At 39.6% G+C, this 22991-nt stretch overlaps 2 protein-coding genes across 13 annotated transcripts in view; one reads left to right on the forward strand and one right to left on the reverse strand.

Annotated features, from left to right (window-relative positions):
- Positions 1 to 22991, forward strand: part of FANK1 (fibronectin type III and ankyrin repeat domains 1) — a 173541-nt gene that overhangs the window by 44049 nt on the left and 106501 nt on the right. For 4 of the 12 annotated variants that reach the window (XM_063710575.1, XM_055353012.2, XM_063710576.1 and 1 more), the window contains one exon: positions 15620 to 15682. The exons of the other annotated variants lie outside the window; for them this stretch is intronic. The gene's annotated coding sequence lies outside the window, so the exon portion shown is untranslated. The remainder of the gene's footprint in view (positions 1 to 15619; positions 15683 to 22991) is intronic. 12 annotated transcript variants of the gene reach the window in all.
- LOC109028453 (guanine nucleotide-binding protein G(I)/G(S)/G(O) subunit gamma-10-like) lies at positions 19333 to 19539 on the reverse strand. The gene has a single exon (XM_063709793.1). It carries the CDS (start codon positions 19537 to 19539, stop codon positions 19333 to 19335), a length of 207 nt encoding a protein of 68 aa, XP_063565863.1.

Below are 22991 nucleotides of genomic sequence, written 5' to 3' on the forward strand. Positions count from 1 at the left end.
CTGAATCATCAGGTGACAACAGTGTCTTGCTAGAATTGCCAGTTGCTGCTGCTTGGGTGCAGCTGGTGCCTGCCCTGCAGGATGGCGCCATGGGCCTGGCTGAGCTGTGGCTCCCAGCACGATGCTGTTTCTTCCCCAGGTCTGCTCAGTGCTGCAGTTCAGCAGGGTGGAGGCTATGCTGTGCATGCCCCAATCTCTTCTGCCTGGGGGTGTGGGCAGAGCTGCTGGCCTTCATCCCTCTGCTTGTTTCTCCAGACATCTCCTCCTACTCTGATAGAGACACCCTGTCTTGGGACATCCCCCCATTCATTCCTTCACGGAAAGTCAGCCTATTTTTGTATTTTACTTTGTGGTCATCTTCATAATATTTCTTCGTGGCATCGACAGCAGTTTGTAACTGGGGATTATCTGATTGTTATCTCTCTGCCCTGTGGAACTATAAGCTTCCTGAACGCAGGGGCCGCGTCTGAGCTCACTGTTGTATCCTCATAGCTTTACATGGCACCTGGCATCCAGAAGCCTTACATATTTACTTGATGAATGAATATATGAATGACTTCCTTCAACTAATTTTGTCTCTTACTTCCTAGTTGCCAGGTGGTATAAGACAGCAGGGTTATCATCTAATATATATTTGATGTGATAAGAAACTAAAGTCTTGTTGGGAACTTCAGTCTCAATTGGGGCAAATCAAGATTTTGTGATTCTGAAGGAGTTTGGGGAGTTGTCTTTAAGAAAAAGAATGCTGATTATAAACACAAAAAAGATTATAAATCTGTCTTTTAGAATGCCAAAAAGTATAATTAAAAATATAAAAAGCTGACCAATGTCACAAATGTCATAACATTTGAAAAATAACATTTATTAACTAATTGTCCAATATATTTCTATAATATCTTCTCCTATATATTTTGGCTACATGTTATTACCTTTGTATAACAATTCTGTCATAATAACTTCAGTGGCTAGAATAGAAAGATAATTAAGTCTTTCTATTAATATAGTAATTAAACTTTTTTCTTTAGTCTAAAAATGTTAGACTTGCATAAATGTCTTGCTATATTATATGAAGACTACATTTTTAAGCTAATAAGGGCCACCAGTGAGGGAAAGGTTTACATACTTTCTTTACCTTCTCTGAATTCGTCATTAGGTAGTAGCATGTTTGATGGTAGATTTTCAACTACAGGAAAAGCATGGTACATATTCCTGGAGCATCAGTTTTACTTGTTAGTATATATGTAGAAACATTTTTATATTAGGACAAACGGAAACATCAGAGAATACTGTGCAAAACGTATAATTTAAAGCTCAAACACCAGACTTCATAAGGCTATAATTTTGACCTAATAGCTTGACACTTTTGAATCTAAGACAATAATCCTGATTTCCATCATAGTCTTTCCATTTGTTTGTAGGTATTTAGTTGAATTTAGTGATTTATTTTTTGTCCTTTTTTTCATTCCTTAACTGAAATTTAAACGTAACTTTTTATAGAAATAAAAAGGATATACAGAAAAATGCACATATCATAAGTTTATGGCTTGCTGAATTTTCACGAAGTGAACCCATTGGAGTGAGATGCTGTCTCAAAAAAAAAAAAAAAAAAGAAAATTGCCACAACCCCAGAAGTACCTCCTCTTCTTCCTTTCCGGATTCAATCTCCATGCTTGCCAAGGAAACCACAGCCCTGACTTCTAACACCGTGGGTTAGTTTTGCAAGCTTTTGAACTCTGTGTAAATAGAAGTATACAGTATCTACTTATTTGGATCTGACTTATTTTCCCCAACATTATGTTTGTAAGATTAATCCATATTGTTGTAGATAGTTGAAGATCCTTCTTTCTCATTGCTGTTCCATTAATATAGCACCATTTATTTATTCCAGTATTGATAAATATTTGTATAGTTTCTTGTTTTTGGCTATTATGACTAGTACCTCTAGGCTGGGCGTGGTGGCTCACGTCTGTAATCCCAGCACTTAGGGAGGCTGAGGTGGGTGGATCACCCGAGGTTGGGAGTTGGAGACCAGCCTGACCAACATGGAGAAACCCCGTCTCCACTAAAAATACACAATTAGCCAGGCGTGGTGGTGCATGCCTGTAATCCCAGCTACTCCGGAGGCTGAGGCAGGATAATCGCTTCAACCCGGGAGGCGGAGGTTGCAGTGAGCAGAGGTCGCACCATTGCACTCCAGCCTGGCAACAACAAAAGCAAAACTCCGTCTCAAAAAAAAAAATAAAATAATACCTCTGTGAGCATTCTAGTACATGTCTGTTGGTAAACATATGTATGTATTTCTGTTTACTATATCCCTAAAAGTGGAAATGTTAGGTTATATGGTGTGTATGTGACTGACTTGGGCTAGATATTGCCAAACAGTTGTTCAAGGTCGTGACTTATCTCACCCACAGTGTAAGGAAGTTCTTTTAATACATTGCATGATTGTATGAGAGATCTCACTGTTCCACCTCTTTACTGACACTTGGTATTTTCTGTCCTTTTAATTTTAGACTTTGTAGTACCTGTGAAAGCTGTTTCTCATTGTGGTTTTAATTTGGATCGTAGTTTATTAAAGACATTTTTGAAAAGATTCTGCTTCACAACTTGTTTTTGGTATGGAGTAAATGTTTAGAATGGCATATTTGGAAAGACCTCTATCAACTTTTTTCATGTATAAGCTTTAAGATTTCAGGGTATTTCCCATATGAAGGAGTCTGATGGAATAAACTATGGTATGGACAATGGAGTACCAAGCAACTATATTAAAAAAAAAAAATAGGATGATCTCAGTGAACTGATAGGGAGTGATTTTCTATGATATATAAAATGAAAACTGCAAAAGGTATAGCTAGAATGATGTATATACCTTTTGTGCATATGTATATTTATAGTATATAGGTCTTGCAAAAAATAAGCAAAAGAATAAATCAAACATGAATGAAATGAAATACCCACAACAGGAGGTAAGTGGGAATAAGGTTGAAGGGATAGGTAAGGGAATGAGGCTTAAAGCTACCTATAAAAGTAACTTTAACAAGTTTAACAGGTAGCTGTTAAACCATGTTAATGTTTTACAGATTCAAAACTAAAAATTTACAAAGATGGAAAAAAACTGAAATATAATACAAACAGAAGCAAGTAGACCTAGTTTATTAACAAGCCGCACAGATACTCATTGAACTTGTAAACACATTTTTCAGACTCCATGCGTTTATTGGTATATATATACTAAAGACACAGACCATAAAGGCCTACTGAACATTACTCAGTCTCTTGGTAGTTTTGATACTATTTCATGTGTATTCTGGGATTGAACAATTGAGAAACTATATTGATGCTTTTGGAAAACAGGATTCTCACTGCGGAAGAAAGAATATGTAAATATGGAAGGAAGAAAACAATATAGTCATGTTGGATTTGAACTGGAGTGAATAGTATGAATTCATGATTAAAAAAAAAAATCCAGACTGTCCACTGAAAAGTCTAGAAACAATGATTGCTCAGTAGGAATGAGCACACAGTGCGAGACCTCAGTTGCTAAATATATTTCCCATTAACGGAAGTAGGGGAAATGGCTTAGCAAATTGGATGATCCTGGTATTGGGGCATGAAAACTACAGGGTGAGCCTAGAATATTCAATGTGCCACGAAAGCAAAGAGGTGCTTTAAACATCTCTGGGGAGTGGCTGGACATGGTGGTTTACACCTGTAATCCCAGCACTTTGGGAGGCCGAGGTGGGCGGATCACTTGAGGTCAGGAGTTCGAGACCAGCCTGGCCAACATGGTGAAACCTTGTCCCTACTAAAAATACAAAAATTAGCCGGACATGGTGGCAGGTGCCTGTAGTCCTGGCTACTTGGGAGGCTGAGGCAGGAGAATCGCTTGAACCTGGGAGGCGGAGGTTGCAGTGAGCCGAGATTGCACCACTGCACTCCAGTCTGGGAGTCAGTGACACTCTGTCTCAAAAAACAAACACCCCCCCCCCCCCCCCCCCCCCGCCAAAACTCTAGGGAGTGGTAAAAGTATACAGAACCAGCTTGAAGGGTCTCCCACTAGCCAAATTTGGAAGCATTTGAGCATCAAAAAGAATAATGTTAATACCTTCACAATGGAGAGATCTGGCAAACTCCACTGTAACCAAGTCATCAAGCTTAGAATCACTAATAATGAAACACACCAACATCACATGCCACCTGATATGATGTAGTGGAAAATATACAGTATCATCTATGTATTCTTTTCGCTAAAAGTGTTTAATCTGAATATAATTATGCACATACAATCAGACAAATTGTAGCACATTCCAGAACACAACTGGCCTGGACTCTTAAATGTGAATGTGAAAGTCAATGAAAGATGGGCATCTGTTCTAGAATAAAGGAGACAGACACACCAGCTAAATGCAGTTTATGATTCTTCATTGAATCTGATGGATTGCAGAGAAAAAAATTAGCTAAAAAGAAAAAGGACAATTGGGAGAAATTTGAATATGGACTACATATTTGATAATATTAAGTCAAGCTTTTCAGTGTAATGGTATTGGGTTATATAGGAGACTGTCTCAGGATATACATGCTAAAGTACTTAGAGAAGCACATTATGATATTTGTAACTTAAATGGTTCCGTGAAAAATAAAAGTGTACACATATCAGAATAAAGCAAATGTGGCAACATTTTAAGAATTCATTGCACTATTCTTTTATCTTTCTGTAGGTATAGAATTTTTGAAATTAAGTTAGAACAGTGATTTCAGGGCATTTTAAACATTTTTGTGCAGTGACTAATCCCCGTATCTCTTTAAATTAAGGATACTAATTTACCATTTTGTCATCTATGGTTCCCTAATAGGAAACCTGTTAATATAACTCATGGTATTAATAAATCCAAAGAATGATGAAGAGGCACTGATAAGTCTAAATCCTTTCTAGTTTAAAAATACTTTTAAAGTAGGAAGATACAGATGATTGCCTTACATAATAAAATTATATATATTTCATTCTAAATGCTAACATCATGCTTTAAGGTAGCAAAACCTAGAAGCATTCTTATTAAAGACAGGGTCAATAAAATAAATAATTTCTACTGTCATTATTATTATTATTTTTTTGAGACAGAGTCTCGCTCTGTTGCCCAGGCTGGAGTGAAGTGTCATGATCTCAGCTCACTGCAACCTCCACCTCTTAATCTTAATCCATTTAAATGTGAAAGGCAAAACAAAAACTTTTGGAAGATATGTCAGTGAAGGGGTGGCCTGTCGCTCCACACCTGTGGGTATTTCTCGTCAGGTGGGACAAGAGACTGAGAAAATAAATAAGACACAGAGACAAAGTATAGAGAAAGAACAGTGGGCCCAGGAGAGCGGTGATCAGCATACGGAGGACCTGTACCAGCACCGGTCTCTGAGTTTCCTCAGTATTTATTGATTACTGTTTTCACTATCTCAGCCAGAGGAATGCGGCAGGAGACCAGGGTGATAGTGGGGAGAAAGCAAGAAAACATGTGACCAAAGGAACTCTGTGTCACAAATAAGTTCAAGGGAAGATACTATGCCTGGATGTGCACGTAGGCCAGATTTATGCTTTTCTTCACCCAAACATCTCAGTGTAGTAAAGAGTAACAGAGCAGCATTGCCGCCAGCATATCTCACCTCCAGCCACAGGGCGGTTTTCTCCTATCTCAGAATAGAACAAATGTACGATCGGGTTTTATACTGAGACATTCTGTTCCCAGGGGCACGCAGGAGACAGAGGCCTTCCTCTTGTCCCAACCTCAAGAGGCCTTCCTCTTTTACTAATCCTCCTCAGCACGGATCCTTTACAGGTGTCGGGCTGGGGGATGGTCAGGTCTTTCCCTTCCCACGAGGCCATATCTCAGGCTGTCTCAGTGGGGAGAAACCTTGGCCAGTACCCAGGCTTTCTTGGGCAGAGGTACCTGCGGCTTTCCGCAGTGCGTTGTGCCCCCTGCTTAATCAAGAATGGAGAATGGCGATGACTTTTACCAAGCATACTGCCTGTAAACATATTGTTAACAAGGCAGATCCTGCACAGCCCTAGATCCCTTAAACCTCGATTCCACACAACACATGTTTCTGTGAGCACAAGGTTGGGGCTAAAGTTACAGATTAATAGCATCTCAAGGCAAAACAATTGTTCAGGGTACAGATCAAAATGCAGTTTCTTATGTCTTCCTTTTCTACATAGGCATGGTAACAGTCTGATCTCTCTTTTCCCTAGAGTCAGAAAATATATTTCTAAACTTGGGATAGGAAATAACATTTTCACAAAGGTAAACTGTAAAGAAAGTGAAATAATAAGACACAATCCTGCAGAAGTTCTATGTTTGCAACATATCTGACAGGATTAGATTTCAGACTACATAAAGAATTTCTACAAGTCAATTAAAATAAATCCAGTGAAAAAATAAGCAACATATGGACAATAGACATTTTGCAGAAGAAGCAATTTGGCAAATAAAATCACAGGAAGGCATTAAAGCTGTTTGGAAAACAGGGAAATAAAAAGACCATCGTAAGATACGATTTTGCATCTACAGGACTGGCAATAATTAAGTCTGATAATGGATTATGGGTCAGTGGAAACTCATACTTCTGGGGAAAGTGGAAATTAGTATAATCACTTCGAGAAACAATTTGGCATTATCACATAAGTTTGAATATTTGTGTAGCTATTGACTAATAGATTTCACTGCTATGTCTAGGCCCCAAAGAAACTTTCATGTAGATACCAAGAAACCAAGAATGTTCATAGCTGTACGGTCTGCAGTAGCAAAAACCTAGAAATGACCACATGCCCATTGTGAGGAGCCTGAGTACATTATGGTATATTCATATGATGAAATATAACACAGCAATGGAAAAGTGTGAACCGCAGCTACTCACAACTTGATATATCCCAGTAACATGACATTTAATAAAACAAGTCTCAAAATCATACCATTTTATACCATTGTTATAGTGGCATTAGCATTGTAGCAGCAAAGCCAAACAATACGGAAGAATTCATATGTACAATGTTATTTCACTTTTATAAATCATAGGGATAATGTATGCAAAACTGGTGGTGGTATCTTTGGGGGTTATTCAGGGTAATAGGATGGGGCCAGCACACGAGTGGAGCCACTGGTATTAGTAATGTTCTGGCCTTCAGATGGGGGGGCTGGTTCCCAGCATGTGCCTTTTACATTTTATTAGGGATGGGGTCCACACACCCTTCTGATATGAAATGTCATGATAATGATGAAGGAAAAATAAATAAGAAATAGCCTCTGTATATAAAGAGTAATCAGAGTTAATATAGGAAGGGAACTTCCTAGATAAAATGCTAGGAGTAAATTTCATGGGCAGTGTGCAAGAGCACTGTGAAGACATCGAGAGTCTGCCGAGAGCCACAAAAGAAACTCGAACAAAAAGTCACAATTTGTTCTTAGAAAAATTTATTCTCGATGGATTGATAGGTGCAGCAAACCACATGGCACATGTTTACCTATGTAACAAACCTGCACGTCCTGCACGTATATTCCAGAATTTAAAAGAACAATTTATTCTTATAAAGATGTCAATTCTCCCTGACTTCATAGGCTTAACATTTTATAAAAATTTTAGAGTTTTTCCCCAATCTGGACAAGCTGAGAACTCTCAGCAAATCTTAAACGATTTGAGGAGGAGGATATTTTTTAACGAAAAGAATACAAAATTAAGAAAACAAAATTAGGTAGAAAAGCTAACATTAACTAAAAACAAGAAAATAAATTACAAATATTTAAAAGCTGACAAATATAAAACATTACCAACTTAAATTCAGAAAAATATTTTTATTAATCGACTGCTTGATACACTTGTTATATTTTTCACTTTTACTAACTGAATTATCAAATCTACGAGCTTATTTGCTACTTCTATTTGAAGTTTGTGTCTTTACTGCTTTTCATTAGATCTGAAATTTTTTTATAATTTGCTTTTTTTTTTTTTTTTTTGAGGTGGAGTCTTGTTCTGTCACCCAGGCTAGAGTGCAATGGCATGATCTCAGCTCACTGCAACATCTGCCTCCCGGGTTCCAGCAATTCTCTTGCCTCAGCCTCCTGAGTAGCTGGGATTACAAGCGTGCGCCACCACGCCGGGCTAATTTTTGTATTTTTAATAGAGGTGGGGTTTCACCATGTTGGTTGGCCAGGCCGGTCTCGAACTTCTGACCTCGTGATCTGCCCACTGCGGCCTCCCAAAGTGCTAGGATTACAGGCATGAGCCACTGTGCCCAGACTATAATTTGCTGCTTGATGTCAGAATAATTTCTATTAATTTCATTGTTCGTCTTTAATCACCCTTGTTTCATAATCCAGCAATTTTCTGTATTTTCTGTTAAACTCTTCATATGTCTAAATCAGGAATCAGACATTTTTCATTTTTTTTTCTAAACTAGCCTAAAATTGTTTTTCTAAATTGCAGTTAAAATGGCATATTTGACCTTTGGTAACTTTTAAAATATTGACATATAATTAATATACCACAAAACTCACCCTTTAAAAATGTGCATGATTCGGTGGCTTTTTATTATATTCACAAAGTTGTACAGTAATCACCATTATCTATCTTCAACATTTTCATCACCCCCAGGAGAAATCTCATAACCATTAGAAACCATTCTCCCTTTTCCTCTTCTTCCAGCCCTTTGCAAACACTAATCTACTTTGTCTGATTTGCCTATTCTGGACATTTCGTTACATAGAATTATACAATATGTCACCGTTTGTGCAACCTTTATTAAATTTTGAATGAACTCTCTATTCATGCTCAGGTGTTCCTTCTGAGTCAGAAAATATATTTTAGAGTCTTTAAGATGTTGTGTACTTTGTGCTACAAGATCTCAATGCTTTATAATGGGCAAACCACCTCACTATCCTTAGACCCTTGAATACTAAGTTGGCATGGGTGATTAAAATACTACATGTAATGTAAAAGATAAATTCAAGAAGAACGTGTAACTCGCAAAATCTGAAGTAGTCAGCAACTTTAGGGACTGGGAAGGCAGCTTTCCCAGGGATAACTAAGTGATAAAGCGAACTGTGTCCAGAATATATTTTAAGTACTTACTAATGTTAAAGCATTGTGGAATCTTCATGTCTTCTAAAAGTCACGTTTTTACGTGACTGATTGCAAATGCAACATAAGGTTAAAGTTGCTCAGAACTTATTTCATTCTGTTGAAAAGACAAAACTGTGTTTGAATTATTCTTGTGTATACTTTAATTTCAGATGAATTTTGACAGTTAAAAGTTGATTTGCTGTAGAACATGATTTTTCTGTTTTAGAGTAGCACACGATAATGGCATACATAAAGCAATTTGCTACTGGAGAATTTGTAGCAATATTATTATTTGGTGTTTTGTTCATTTACTTGAGTTCCCACTTTATTTTGTACATATTTTCCCTTATTTTGATTAATTCTCCATGAGCTATTTTGGATAAATAAAAGTCATATTTGTCCTTCTACCTTTATAGTTTTCCAGGCACTCATGTAAAAATTGATCAAATCTAGAAATCAATTGGGTGATTCCTAGAAATTTCTGTTACTTGAAGAACACAACTTTTTCATTGTGATCTCTGATGAATAAACCTTTTTCACTTAACAATTCAATACCTTCCTGTTGGGAGCAGGCCTCCCAAAATCTGGCCATAAACCAGCCCCGAAACTGGCCATAAACAATCTCTGCAGCACTGTAACGTGTTCATAATGGCCCTAACGCCCAAGCTGGAAGGTTGTGGGTTTACAGGAATGAGGGCAAGGAACACCTGGCCTGCCCAGGGTGGAAAACCGCTTAAAGGCATTCTTAAGCTACAAACAATACCATGAGCGATCTGTGCCTTAAGGACATGCTCCTGCTGCAGTTAACTAGCCTAACCTATTCCTTTAATTCGGCCCATCCCTTCCTTTCCCATAAGGGATACTTTTAGTTAATTTAACATCTATAGAAACAATGCTAATGACTGGTTTGCTGTTAATAAATACGTGGGTAAATCTCTGTTGGGGGGCTGTCAGCTCTGAAGGCTGTGAGACCCCTGATTTCCCACTTCACACCTCTGTATTTCTGTGTGTGTGTCTTTAATTCCTCTAGTGCCGCTAGGTTAGGGTCTCCCTGACCGAGCTCGTCTCCACACCTTCCACTATTCTTCTTAGTACTTCAGCATAATACTGTATGTTCCTTCTTTGTCCTGCAAGACAATGGTAAAGTACATTATAATTCATTTATGTGTAATCCAAGTAAACAAGCCTCATTGTGTTGTATGTGTCTTATGATTAAGAGCTCAATACATTTAATCTAGTCTTGACAGTTTGCCTGGTGTAAGTCATGTGTGTCTTGTTAAAAAAAATTTAATAAGAACAAAACAACCAATATGTATATATTTGGGAATAGACTGGCCAAGATCTTATAACTATTTGCTCATATTTTTTATAATACCTGTTTAGGAAACATTTAAACAAATCCTTTATGTTCTGCTTGATTCTCTGTAAATAGGAATCACGATTTTGGAGGCAGAAAAATTTACAACTTCACAGTGTTGCTGTGAGTTGCTCATTGTGACAGGCAAGGATGAAAGTTCAAGGTACTTACGGAAGTCAACACATTCATTAAAACGAGGCTGTGCTGACTGTAGAAATTGTTTTCTGTTTGGAAGGTTTTGTTTTCTGTTGGGAGTATTCTGATTCTCAGTCTTATTTCTCTTCTGTTATTACCAACATTTTCTTGGTGATCATGATTCTTAATGAAACAGTTCTGCATACCATTTCAACCATCAGAGTTTTTAGTCTCCATTGTTTTATAGGAGGGTTCTTGACATTTTGAGGCTCCTGCCAATCTTCATTCTTTCAATTTCCTTTTTTGGTTTCCACTAAGATACCTTCCATTGAGTTTAAATTTTGGAATGATCAATAATTGTGGAAAGAAAGAATTCATCTGAAATTGAGACATACACAAAAGCAATTCAAATGCATTTAAAAACTGCCACTGTGTTCAGTTGAGCCGTGTAATTGTGTAACCAAATTATTCTTGTACTGTAAATATTGAATTATTGATGGGATACATGTGGGCATTTTTCACTGGAACATTTGTTTCTTCAGGCCACTTTGCTATATTGGTGGCAATTTTGCATGCTGCTTTATCTGGAACTGTCAGACTTTGTGGGGACAAGATGTGTGAGATAAGTTCAGGTGTGCATAAATCAGGCAGCCTCATCCCAAGTTGTACTTACTATTTGTTGTAATATTTGGTGTTTGTGTCCTACAAACCCAGGAATTTTCACAAATTTTATTTCATGTGATTTGCTTTAAAAAAAAAAGTGTGGTGTGTTTATAATTATGTACACTATTTTTTGAGTATCTTTCTTGACAGGTGAAAAGTTTTATTTTAACTAGGTATCAACAAGAACCAAATTCTCTGCTTAAAATTGTAAAACTTGGGTGTTTGGGTGTTTGCCCGAAATGTCAGATCAGGGTTTAGATGCCAATCCTGCCAGTTTCTTGCCCTGATAACCACTGAGCTGTATGATTTAAGTCAGTGAATTTATAGTGTGCGGATTTCATCTCAATAAAGCTGTTTTAAAAAAAGTTCAGAGAAGATGTTTTTTACTGAGCTCTGACCCAAACCAGGATCACCCGTATGTATATCAGGTGCTGGGGCTGGGGGATCTGGACACCAAAGCACTTCTCTGTGCCTGGAAAATTCCTATTTGCATTTTCCAGCGGCTCAGGTGTCATCTGGATGAAAATGTTCCTCGATGTCTGAGACAGAGTGGCCCACCCTCCTGGTTTGTATACCTCTGCTTGCCTCTCTGCTGTGGAATGGTACCTTGTTGTTGTTCTGTGAGTTGTTTATCTCCCTCTATCTCCCTTAAGACCTTTGCTGCTGTGGTGCCCAGCAGGAAATACACACACACACACACACACACACACACACACACACACACACTGTTCTTACGTGCCTGATACGGTGGACTCATTAAAGGCTGGGGTGGCAGCTCTGGGGGAGTTAATGGAAAGCTTTATCCCCATAGGGAGAAAGCTCAGTGTAGAAAATGCTGTGTTCTCTTCCTCACAGCTGCTGACTTCAGGGTACTGGTCAGCCTCTGTTTCTTCGTAGTGGTTTTTAGACTTCCATGTGCATTGGAATGACCTGAAAGTCTGTTAACACGTGAAATGCTTGGCCCCAGCCTCAGAGTTTGGGTCAGTAGGACTGGTGTCAGAACTGATAATTTCCATTTCTAGCCAGTTCCCAGTGATAAGCCAGGAACCCTGCTTCGAAAACCACTTGGCCCCCCTGCCAGGGCTCACTTGTCTTGGGAGAGGGCTTGTGAAGGCCCCTCTGTTTGTGCAGTTTGGTGGTTTGCATCAGGCTCTATGGCTGAAGTTGGAATCTTCAAGAGGCCCCCCTAGATCCATGTCACTAGTTAGTCTGAATGACTGTCTAGGGATTTCCAGACTTTGCTTTCCAGACCTCCTAAATAGAATGGAGTCACCTCAGGGTGACTGATCAGGGAGGTGGTGTGGGTGATGCTTCAGACCTCACCTTCTCACCAGATCAGCTCTGTTTTTATGTCTTAGGCACTAGGATCCTATAGGTGAACTTGTTTGGAGAATGAGTTCCTATGCAGGGGAAGAACCCCACATTTTTATGGTAACAACCTGGATTCTGGGCCCTACAAAGTGAGCAGCTTGTGAAAGCCCTGAGATTTCCTCTGAGCTGCAGGTCCCAGAAAGCCAGAGGGCCAGAATGCCTCTTGGTTGCTAAGTAGTATTTTTTTCATTTCATAGAGAGCTACAACTCCAAATTCAGCATAGCTTTGTGGTTCAGATGCTGAAGTCAGACAGAGTTGGGTTCAGGTCCTGGCCCTGCCCCTCCTAGCTGGGCACCCTGCTGCTTCTGGGAGGCCTTTGTGTCTGTGCCTGTAACATGGGCCATGATTCTCTGCCTTCCCCATGGGCTGCTGTGAGTCTTGGATGAAATCTTTTGGAAGTAAAGCTCAGAGTCGCAAAGAAAATGAGCACTTAAAGGATTTCTCAGCAAGGCAAAATTTACTTCTGCAGAAGGGTGCTGCTCGCAAGTTTGGTCACCATGAGAGCACACCAAACAAAGGAGGGAAGGGGTTTTTATCCCTAACACAGTGTGTCCCTGCTGCTGTGTCCTATCTCCACTGTGGAGTTGGACCGTACAATCTAAGCAGAACCTGATTGGCTAACTTGAATGGTGCAGGAATGTGGTTACAATTGGGGAAGGGGCGGTTTTGGTGGGAAGAGCCATTGTGACGGGAGGGGTAATTTACAGAGTGGGTAGCAGATGTGGGCTCTGTAGATAAGGACCAGTGGGAAAGTCGTTTACTGAAACCAAGACAGGGAGGCATAAAGGATAAGGAAGTTAGTTTGGCCTTGGAAGTAGGGAATGAAGAGCAAGGATGCTGAACAAGCTAAACCTTTGAAGAGGAACTTCTTTTGTATCTAACAGATTGTAGATCCCAAACACTTGGCACAGTATCTGACCCATCATCAGTGCTCAGTTAAATATTAGTATTGTCATGATGGTTTTGTTATTATAGTGAAAATTAGAACATTATTCTTAAAGGATCAATAATTTTTAAATGAAATAAATATGAAGACCTACTTGAAATCTCAGAAAAATTTCAATAGTTCATGGATTTTTTTTTTCCTGTACTGGGCAAAATTGATTTTTCATTTTAAAAAATAGAGAAAGGGGTCAGGTGCAGTGGCTCATGCCTGTAATCCCGGCACTTTGGGAGGCCAAGGTGGGCAGGTCACTTGAGGTCAGGAGTTCGAGACCAGCCTGGCCAACATAGTGAAACCCTGCCTCTACTAAAAATATAAAAATTAGCCGGGCCCAGTGGTGCACGCCTGTAGTCTTCAGCTACTTGGGAGGCTGAGGTGGGAGAATCACTTGAGCATAGGAGGCAGAGGTTGCAGCGAGCCAAGATTGTGCCACTGCAATCCAGCCTGGGCAACAGAGTAAGACTGTCTCAAAAAAATAAATAAAAAAAGGGGAAGGAAAATGAATTAAAGGAGGATTTACTTAACTAAAAGACAGTTTTAAAAGAACAACTGCCGACAATCATAACATTAGCAGAAATCACTTTAGCATTTTGTGTTGATTGCTTTGCTCCACCAAGAATATCTGTGAAACACTCATAATGCTCAAAGTTTTTTTTTTTTTAATCTTCAGCTTGTAAGTTCAGGGGTACATGTGCAGGATGTGTAGGCATGTTACATAGGTATCATGGTGGTTTGCTGCACAGATCAACCCATCACCTAGGCATTAAGTCTAGCATCCATTAGCTATTCTTCCTGATGCTCTCCCTCCCCACCCACCTCCCCGACAGACCCCAGTGTGTGTTGGTCCCCCCCATGTGACCATGTGTTCTCATCATTCAGCTCATAAGTGAGAACATGTGGTGTTTGGTTTTCTGTTCCTGCATTAGTTTGCTGAGGATAATGGCTTCCAGCTCCATCTATGTCCCTGCAAAGGATATGATCTTGTTCCTTTTTATGGCTGCATAGTTGTAACATCAAAGTTGATGCATCTTATTATTGTGATCTGTTCAGACAGGGTCTTGCTGTGTCACCCAGGCTGGAGTGCAGTGGTGCGACCATGACTCACTGCAGCCTTGACCTCCCAGGCTCAAGAGATCCTCCCACCTCAACCTCCCAGGTAGCTGGGACTACAGGTGTATGCCACCACACCCAGCTAACTTTTGTCGCAGCAGATTTTCGCCATGTTTCTCAGTCTGTTCTCAAACTCTGAGGCTCAAGCAGTTCTCATGCCTCACCCTCTCAAAGTGCTGGGATTACAGGTGTGAGCCACTGTACCTGGCCCCATCTTATTTTTAAATGAAATTTTAATAAGATCTCAGTTGTATGCTTCATCTCAAGTGATTATTCAGCTCCAAAACAAATCAAGTTCCTTCCAAGTACAAAAGAATCTATGTTCTAAGGCAGTGGAAGGAAGCAGGGTTGGGGAGGATATATCATGTTCAAGGAAAATGAAAAGAACTTAACGTTTTGAAAGACTTCTAGTCAAAGGAACTATGACTCATTATCCTGGATGTGATGGGAGGTGGGGGGCATTTAAGCCCACATTCCCACTTCCATTTTAAAGTCAGAATCAGGAGGAAAATGGGGATTGAGATAAAGAATTTTGCTGTATCACAGTTTGGCTGAAAGGCATTCTGCCTAGCAAGGATGCAGGTGATTTACACACAATCTACTCTTGAAGCTTAAACCAGTACTTCTATGATACATTTTTGGGGGGAGGGGTGGGGGTAAAGGGAGGAAACAACCAGGATGAGGATTGAATATATTTGAAAGGAGATTCAAAGTGATGTTTATTGAGCACTTCATTTTGGAAAAGCAAAAAATCAAAGGCTGTCTTAAAGATTGTACAGAAAATATGATTTATTGGAGATATCGCTTGCCTCCAAGCTCTAATATTAAGCCTCCAAATATAATGCAAGTTATATTGGTATAGAAAATGGGGAGGAGCAGGCAGATTTATTATGTATGAGCATGAATAATTTTTATCTTTATTGCTTTCCCACTTCAGATCAAGTTGGAATTTTTAACTTTTCACCAAAGATTCTTTAGTTTTACAGAAAATATACCACAGGTACATGAAATGTAATATATTTATTGTATAGGTTTTTAATAGTAGAAAGTAATTTTATAGTTATGCAGTTTAAAATTAAAATTATAGTTTAGTGGTCATAAGAGTTAGATCATTGTGTGGTAACCTGTGAGTGTGTTTATTTAGCAATGATGGTGACCATGAAGGGACTCGCTCAGGCCATTTAGGAGAATATCCGACAAGCCAGAAGGAAGATGGTTTTAATAACCAGGAAAAACGTAAAACTCATTATAGATTTGTATAATAAGGGCGAGTTCGGGGTAGTATAGGCTTCTAATGTACAGTGACAATCTCGCTCTGTCGTCCAGGCAGGAGTGCAATGGCACAATCTCGGCTCACTGCAACCTCCCCATCACCCTCCCGGGTTCAAGCGATTCTCCTGCCTCAGCCTCCCGAATAGCTAGCCGGGACTACAGGTGTGTGCCAGCACACCCGGCTAATTTTTTCTATTTTTAGTAGAGACGGGGTTTCACCATGTTAGCCAGGATGGTCATGATCTCCTGACCTTGTGATCTGCCTGCCTTGGCCTCCCAAAGTGCTGGGATTACAGGCGTGAGCCACCACACCTGGCTTACCGTAGACATCTTTAACATATCACAATCTTCCTTCAAATAATACCCCACTGCTTGATGTTATGCACAAGAACCTTACGACAGTATTCTTCCAGGCCCCAGACTCTCTGCTGTTGTTATCTTCTGTATTGCTTTTGCATATCCTATTAACCTCACAAAACGTTGTTATTTTTGTTGTAGGCAGACAACATATTTTATATTTACCCACATACTTGCCTTTGTTAGGGCTCTTTGTTACTTTGTGTAGATCCAGATTTGTATCTTGTATGGTTTCTCTTCTGCCTGAGGAACTTCCTTTAACATTTTGTATGGTTCAGGTGTCAGGTGTATTAGCGATGAGCTCTCTCAGCTTGGTTTATGTTAAGCTTTTATTTTGCCTTTATTTTTATTTTTTTGAGATGGAGTCTTGCTCTGTTGCCCAGGCTGGAGTGTGCTGGCGTGATCTCCACTCACTGCAACCTCCATCTCCCAAATTCAAGCAATTCTCATGCCTCAGCCTCCCAAGAAGCTGGGACTACAGGCACCCGGCACCACACCCGGCTGATTTTTGTACTTTAGTAGAGATGGGATTTTACCATGTTGTCCAGGCTGGTCGCAAACTCCTGACCTCAGGTAATCCATTCGCCTTGGCCTCCCCAAAGTGCTGAGGTTATAGGCGTGAGCCACCATGCCCGGCCTTGCCTTTATTTTTTAAAGATAATGTCACTAGGTAAAGAGTTCTAGTTTGACACACTTTCCTTCTGAGTACTTTTTTTTTTAATATCTAAAAAATTGGTTTCTTTTACATTTTTGACTTTTTTGGTCCATATTTATGGGGTATATAGTGAGTGATGTTTTGGTGCATAAAGTGTACAGTGATCGCATCAGGGTAATTAGCATATCGTCTAGAACATTATTTTGGGAGGGTGAACATTAAATATTATCTTTCTAGCTATTTGAAACTATGTATTACTGTTAACTATAGTCATTCTACAGTACTGTAGAACTCTAGAACTAATTCCTCCTATCTAGCTGTAATTTTGTATCCTTTAGCAAACCTCTTCCTATCTCTCTGCTCCCTTTACCCTTCCCAGCCTCTAGTATCCTCTGTTCTCTTTTTTACTTCTGTGTGATCAACATTTTTTTTTTAGCTTCTGTATTAGTCTGTTTTCACATTGCTATGGAAGAACTGCCCGAGACTGGGTAGTTTAAAAAGAGGCTTAATTGATTCATAGTTCTGCGTGGCTGAAGAGGCCTCAGGAAACTTACAATCAGGGTGAAAGAGGAAGCAGGCATGTCTTACGGGGTTTCGCCATGTTGGCCAGGCTAGGTCTCGAACACCTGGTCTCAAGTGATTGGCCAGCCTTGGCCTCCTAAGGTGCTGGGATTACAGGCCTGAGCCACCATGCCAAGCCTTTTGTAGTTTTTTGAGGAACCTCCATACTGTTTTCCATAGCGGCTATACTACTTTACATTCCCACCAAGAGCGTTTAAGAGTTCCCTTTTCTCTACATCCTCACTAGCATTTGTTATTTTGTCTTTTGATAATAGCCATCCTGCAGTGAGGTGATACCTCACTGTGATTTAGAGTTGCATTTCCCTTTATAATTAGTAATGTTGAGCATTTAAAAAATATATTTCTTGGCCATTTGTTTGTCTTCTTTTGAGAAATGTCTGTAGATCATTTGCCTATATTTAAGTTGCATAGTTTGAGAATACAAACAAATGGAAAGACATCCCATGCTCATGGATCAGAAGAATTCATTTTTTTTGAATTAAGCAGAAATTTTATTTCCAAGCTCTTTAAAGATTATTGCAAACACAAAGTTGTCTTCTAAAAGTCCCAAATCAAATCAAAGGCACAGTGTCAAAATAAATAAAACGCTTGTGACATTAAGAATTATTTTAGGTTGTAGTATTTTACATTACTTTGTTTTTAACTATTTACAATGTTCTTCGAGTCATATTTAAACATTTCTTAAGACATGAAATAGGCCGAGCATGGTGGCTCATGCCTGTAATCCCAGCACTTTGGGAGGCCAAGGTGTGTGGATTGCTTGAGGTCAGGAGTTCGAGACCAGCCTGGCCAACATGGTAAAACCCTGCCTCTACTAAAAATCCACACACACACGCAAATTAGCTGGGCGTTGTGGCATGTACCTGTAATCACATATCACAGTTACTTGGGAGGCTGAGGCAGGGGAGTTGTTTGAACCCGGGAGGCTGAGGTTACAAGGAACTGAGATCATGCCACTGCACTCCAGCCTGAGTGACAGAGTGAGACTCTGTCTCAAAAAAAAAAAAAAAAAAAAAAAAGATACGAAATAATGTATTTAGGTACAACCACAACTACAAGCAGAAAAACTTAAGAATACAAAGACTGAATCTGCTTCATCTAATCTGTATATACGATGGGACAACCTAATGCCCAACATAAAATTAATCTTTCTGGACGAGTTTGCTAAGAAACAGCTCCCATGTTAAGTGTTAAAAAATGAAACAACCTTCTCATTTGGAAAAATCAAGGCATCAGTTAATTAGTAAAGCCTACTCTTTTCCCCAGCAATTTGTACTTTCTTGTCTTCATTTAGAAATTGTAAATTCATGAGCAGAACACATTTTGTAGAATTTGGTATAAAAATATTTGTCAGGAGCAACAGATAACAAATATTCAATTTTTTAAATAAAATGTTTTCCTTTGTAAATGTAAACATCCAGTAAATAAAACATACATGATATTCTAGGTATAGAAACATCAGTAATTCACTTATGAAAGAGGTACATTTTGACATATCTGGTGGTAAGGTTTTTGTCTTACATATAAAGCACTTCACCAAAAACAAACAAATGAAAAACCCAGACTGTTATTATTTAGAGCTATATTTCTTCTCCCAGTTTCCTCAGTTGAGTAGAAACTCACCAATTTCTGTAGAATTTTGGTTATAGGACAAGGCTACAGGAAAGGTCTGAAATAACTATATGTCACTTGACTAGGGAAAAGCCTTCTCTTGAGGCTTGGAGGCAGTCACTTATCACTTTGTGCTTGAAGGCATTCCTCTGCAGACTTCTTTCCTAGAGCCTTCAGGGTAAAGCACAGGATCTGGACTCCAGGAGGGGGTTACTTCCTGCTGGAACACTGACCAGCAGGGCATCCTTCCAGGCATTCTGCATGCAGTACTGTTGCAGCTCTGCAGCTGCCTGAGAGACCTTGATCCTCTCCACGCCGACCTGCAGCTTGAGCTGCTCCACCAGGCGCTGCAGGGCACTCTTGCTGGCCCTGGAAGACATGGTAGCAGTGTGCTCCAAGGGCGGTTGAGCCACGCTAGGCGGGTCAGCCCTGCCAGGCCCTGAGCGTGGGCACTGCCAATATTGTTGAAAGGACCATACTATCCAAAGCAGTCTACAGAGTCAGTGCAATCTTTTGAGATGGAGTCTCACTCTGTTGCCCAGGCTGGAGTGCAGTGGTGCGATCTTGGCTCACTGCAAGCTCCACCTCCCGGGTTCATGTCATTCTTCTGCCTCAGCCTCCAGAGTAGCTGGGACTACAGGCGCCCACCACCATGCCCAGCTAATTTTTTTTTGTATTTTTAGTAGAGACAGGGTTTCACTGTGTTAGCCAGGATGGTCTCGATCTCCTGACCTTGTGATCCGCCCGCCTCGGCCTCCCAAAGTGCTGGGATTACAGGCGTGAGCCACTGTGCCCTGGCCTCAATGGAGTCTTTATCAAAATACCAATGACATTCTTCATAGAAATAAAAAAAATCTTAAAATTTATATTGAACCACCAAAGACTCCCAATAGCCAAAGCAATCCTGAGCAAAAAGAAAGCTGGAGGTATACACTGTCAGACTTCAAAATATACTACAAAGCTGTAGTAACGAAGACAGCATGGTACTGTCATAAAAACAGACACATAGACTAATGGAACAGAATAGACCACGCAGAAAGTAATGTATTCATCTGCAGCCAACTGCTTTTTAAAAATTTTTTATTTTTTGAGACAGTGTCTCACTCCATCTCCCAGGCTGGAGTGCAATGGCATGATCATGGCTCACTGTAACCTTTACGTCCTGGGCTTAAGAAATCCTCGTACTTCAGCCTCCTGAGTAGCAGGGACTACAGGTATGTGCAACCATGCCTAGCTAACTTTTAAAAATTTTCTGTGGAGACAGAGTCTCACTATATTGTGTAGGCTGGTCTTGAAACCCCTGGGCTCAAATGATTCTCCTGCCTTAGCCTCCCAAAGTGCTGGGATTACAGGCATGAGCCACCACGCCTGGCTACCAACTGATTTTTGACAAAGGCAGCAAGAATACTCACTGGGGAAAGGATAATCTCTTCAATAAGTGATGCTGGGAAAACTAGATATCCATAGGCAGAAGAATGAAAATAGACCCTCACCTCTCACCCTATATGAAAATAAATTCAAAATGGATCAAAGACCTAAATGTAAGATCTGAAATTCAAAATGGATCAAAGACCTAAATGTAAGATCTGAAACCATAAAACTACTACAAGAAAACATAGGGGGAAACCCTTCAGGACATTGGTCTGGGAAAATATTTTATGAATAAGACCTCAAAAGCAGTCAACAAATCACTTGAGCTCAGGAGTTTAAGACCAGCCTAGGCAACATAGTGAGACCCTGTCTTTTCAAAAAATAAAAGTCAGCCAGATGTGATGGTATGTACCTGTAGTCCCAGCTACTCAGGAAGCTCAGGCAGGTGGATCACTTGAGTCCAGCAATCCAAGGCTGCAGTGAGCTGCTATCAAACTACTGCCCCCTAGCCTGGGTGACAGAGCAGAAGCTTGCCTCTAAAAAACAAAAGCACAGGCAACAAAAGCAAAAATAAACAAATGAGATTACATCAAACAAAAAAGCTTCTGCACAGCAAAGGAAACAATAAACACAGTGAAAGGGCAACCTACAGAATGGGAGCAAATATTTGCAAGCTATTCATCTGATGGGATTAATATCCAGAATATCCAAGGAGCTCGAACATCTCAACAGCAAAAAACAATCTGAACGCTTTAAAGGCATCTCTACTCTATCAGCTTCCATGCTTCTGAAGAGAGGTCTGCTGTCTCTTTGTTTTTCTATAGACCCCCTTGCACCCACCATAGCTGCTTCTAAGATTTTCCACTGAATCCTAGCAATTACATTAGAATGCTGCTTGGCATAGTTTTCTTAAGTTTATTCTGCTTGGGGTTGTTGAGGTTCTTGGATTTGTGGGTTTATGCTTTTCATCAAATTTAGGAAATTTGGACTATTATTTCAAACATTTTGTTTCTTGTTTCTCGTCTCTTCCTTGGACTACGATTACACATATGTTAGACTGCTTGATATTGTCCTTTAGGTCACTGGTGCTCTTAATTTATTCTCAGTCATTTTTTCTGTCTCCTTTGTTTTGTCAGTTTTCAAAATTGCTATTTCTTTTCATTGATTGATACAGTTTTCTGCCAAGTATAACCTGCTGTTAATTCCATTTTTCAATTTTGTATTTTTTATTTTTAACAGTTCTAAGTATTTTTAAAATATTACAATGCTCATGTTTTTATCTCGAAGACAGTGTACTGACAGGATAATGTATTTGTTTACTAATTCTATCATAGATGTCATTTCTGGGTTTATTTCTCTTGATTTTTTTCTTTCTGTTACTGTTATTTCGTTTCCTTGCATATTGGTGATTTTTTAAAAATGTATTTTTATAAAAATTTTAGATTTATAAAGTACAAATATATTTCTCAGAATTCTCACATAATTTGCACCCATTTTCCCCTATTATTAACATTTTACATGAATATGGTGCATTTGTTGCAAATAATGAACCAATGTTGATACATTATTATTATTACTGTTTTTTTTTTTTTTTTTTTTTTTTTTCAAGATGGAGTCTCACTGTGTCACCCAGGCTGGAGTGCAGTGGTGTGTGATCTCCGCTCACTGCAACCTCTGTCTCCTGGGTTCAAGCGATTCTGCCTCAGCCTCCTGAGTAGCTGGGATTCCAGGTGCCCACCACGCCTGGCTAATTTTGTATTTTTAGTAGAGACGAGGTTTCACCATGTTGGCCAGGCTGGTCTCAAACTCCTGACCTCAGGTGATCCACCTGCCTCGGTCTCCCAAAGTGTTGGGATTACAGGTGTGAGCCACCACGCCCAACTGATACATTATTATTGACCAAAGTCCATATTTTATTCAGATTTCCTTAGTTTTTACCCAGTGTCTCTTTCCTCTTTTATCCCATCCAGAATACTGCATTATATTTAGTTGTCATGTCTCTTGAAGTTCCACTTGGCTGTCAGTTTCTCACGCTCTTCTTGTTTTTGATAATGTTTACAATTTTGAGAAGTGCTGCTCAGGTATTTTGCAAATGTCTCTCAATTGGAATTTTTCTGTTTTTTTTCTCATAGATGGATTTTATAGATTTTTTGGGAGGAAAATCAGAGGTAAAAATGAGATTTTCGTTACCTCAAATTAAGAATATATACTATCCACATGACTTAACTACTGTTGATTTTTGAGATGGAGTCTCGCTCTGTCACCTAGGCTAGAAGGTAGTGGCGCGATCTTGGCTCACTGCAACTTCCACCTCCCAGGTTCAAACAATTCTCCTGCTTCAGCCTCCTGAGTAGCTGGGACTATAGGCGCCTGCCACCACGCCCGGCTAATTTTTGTATTTTTAGTAGAGATGGGGTTTCACCATATTGGCCAGGCTGGTCTCGAACTCCTGACCTTGTGA

The sequence above is a fragment of the Gorilla gorilla genome, chromosome 8, assembly GCF_029281585.2.
Source record: "Gorilla gorilla gorilla isolate KB3781 chromosome 8, NHGRI_mGorGor1-v2.1_pri, whole genome shotgun sequence".
Taxonomy (NCBI): Eukaryota; Metazoa; Chordata; class Mammalia; order Primates; family Hominidae; genus Gorilla; species Gorilla gorilla.